The 2,057-nt window shown below is 33.0% G+C and overlaps 1 protein-coding gene across 1 annotated transcript; it reads left to right on the forward strand.

The window, feature by feature from the left end:
• The first annotated feature begins 254 nt into the window (after positions 1–254).
• Positions 255–1,205, forward strand: LOC115970584 (uncharacterized protein At5g50100, chloroplastic-like). The gene is made up of 4 exons (XM_031090192.1): positions 255–258; positions 340–479; positions 606–713; positions 1,104–1,205. The coding sequence occupies exons 1-4, from the start codon at positions 255–257 to the stop codon at positions 1,203–1,205; spliced, it is 354 nt and encodes a 117-aa protein (XP_030946052.1).
• Positions 1,206–2,057: the final 852 nt, after the last annotated feature.

Here is a 2,057-nt window from a genome sequence, read left to right on the forward strand (position 1 = left end):
ACGTGGCGCAAAATTAAACTCTAATTGAAATCCAATTTTTACACTAAATTAACTCATTTGGCAGAAAAAATTAAAAACTTAGATTAGATGAAACATATGGCGCAAAATTAAACTCTAATTGAATTCTAATTTGAAATCTAATTGAATTTTCTCTCAATTTTAGCTATATATATAAACTAGTAATATTTTGTAGATATATATGGCATGTTGGGTTGTAAATGAACCAAATTATTCATTATTTGATAGAACCAACTATGGGTGCAAACTAATTAGCATTTTGATCAGTGACACAAAGAATTGAAAATAGTTTTCTTTGTTGCACTATTTAAATTTGTGCAGGACTTAGATATCAAATTCGTGCTATAAGTGAGGCTATTGTGGATTCCTTAACACCCATGAAAGAAGATGAAGAACAATCACCTCAGAATTGGAAGATTAAAATGTTATATGATGGGGACAGCCTGCTTTGCATGCGTGAGGTCTATCTTCAAGGACCAGTTTTTGCATTTCTTCAAGAACACACCTGATTTGTGTGTAAAATGTTTTAATTTGTGAATTTTTTAAAAAATCTATATTTGATGTGTTTTGAGTTCATTATGTGTCAGGTCAACATGCTTAGAGAGAGGAATAAGCACTATGTTACAATCAAATTTGCTGACATAAGTTCTGATGAATACTCTCCAGAGGAGAATCAAGGCTTAGACTACAAACCTGTATGTTCCAAACAATGTTGAAATTTGTAGTATACACGGTTTGCTGGTTGAAGAGGGCTTGCTAAGATCAGTAAGATTAGAAGTAGAAAATGAAGTATATAAGTGACAGTAACACTACCTGTTAGTCATATCCAATATGACTTCACAGACTAATATTACTTCTTTTTTTCTTCTTTTTTTTGGTGGCTCATATGGATCATAAGAATTTTCCTGATAAATCTAGTGTGAAATCATGTAGCTCTATGCTTTGGCCATAGGAAAGTAAATGATAAATTTGTAGAATACTTAATAGAGCACATTAACTTATGGTATGTATACAATATAAATTTTAGAGCATCTCTGTGTCAGATTTATTGCAAGACAGTGATGAAGTTCACTTTTTTTGTTTAGGTAATGGGAAGGATTCATGTCATCCTCTCTGATGGAACTGTAGTCACTGATGTTGAAGTATCAAGTACGCCCCATTTCCAATCCTTTTCATTCTTCTTATAATTGTATGTTTACAGTGCCTACTCTTCTCATTATGCGTTTAACTTTTATTTCCAAATTTTCACAAAATATAAATTTACTATCGTGTATTTATCTGTGTATGTGAGTAAGCATGCATGTGTAGTCATCTATGTGAATATGTGTATATTTGTGTTACAGTTGTCCAACCTGTGGAATATATAAGAATAATGGGGGAAAGAAAACACCATCAATGGGTTTGGAAACTTCAACTGAGGCTTTTCCATGACTAGAAACAATTAGTACAAGTAACAAGTTCAAGATCATAAAATTTTGAATCTTATATGTGTTCTAGATGATCACTAATTGTTCATATATCTAAAGGAGGCCAAAGAGCAGCCTAGGATGTGGAATTGTGAAACATTGCTAATCACCACCATATTTCTATCATTTTACCAATGCTGGCCTGAAAATTATTGGGGGGGTCCTATTTGACACAGGACAATCAGAACAAAACTGAAACAACGATAAAATAAATGGACATGACCTAGGATTCAACACCTAGGCCTCACTTGAAGTCAGCACCAAGCGGGGAAACCACTAGGAATCAGCACCTAGGGTAGACCTAGAGTCAGCACCAGACCAAAGAAAGACCAAACGGCCATTTTTTTTCATTTATCAAAAATATCAACTATCTCTCAAGGAGTACAATAGGTTGCTTATAAAGGATTGCTAAACCCTAGTTCTAATTGGCTAGGAAACCCTAATTGCCTTATTACAAAAATAACCTTACTTCTAAATTAAAATACTAAAAGCCCAATAAACTAATAGAACCTAAAACATAAAAATACAATTGGCTTACAAACATAAATAATAATAATCTTCTTGCGTCTCCCG

Source organism: Quercus lobata, chromosome 12, assembly GCF_001633185.2.
Source record: "Quercus lobata isolate SW786 chromosome 12, ValleyOak3.0 Primary Assembly, whole genome shotgun sequence".
Lineage (NCBI taxonomy): Eukaryota > Viridiplantae > Streptophyta > Magnoliopsida > Fagales > Fagaceae > Quercus > Quercus lobata.

Bases quoted from the DNA above. Each gene is read 5' to 3' on its own strand.
- LOC115970584 (XM_031090192.1), top strand. The intron at 480-605 runs GTCTATCTTCAA...ATTATGTGTCAG, and splicing joins GCCTGCTTTGCATGCGTGAG to GTCAACATGCTTAGAGAGAG. The intron at 714-1,103 runs GTATGTTCCAAA...TTTTTTGTTTAG, and splicing joins AAGGCTTAGACTACAAACCT to GTAATGGGAAGGATTCATGT.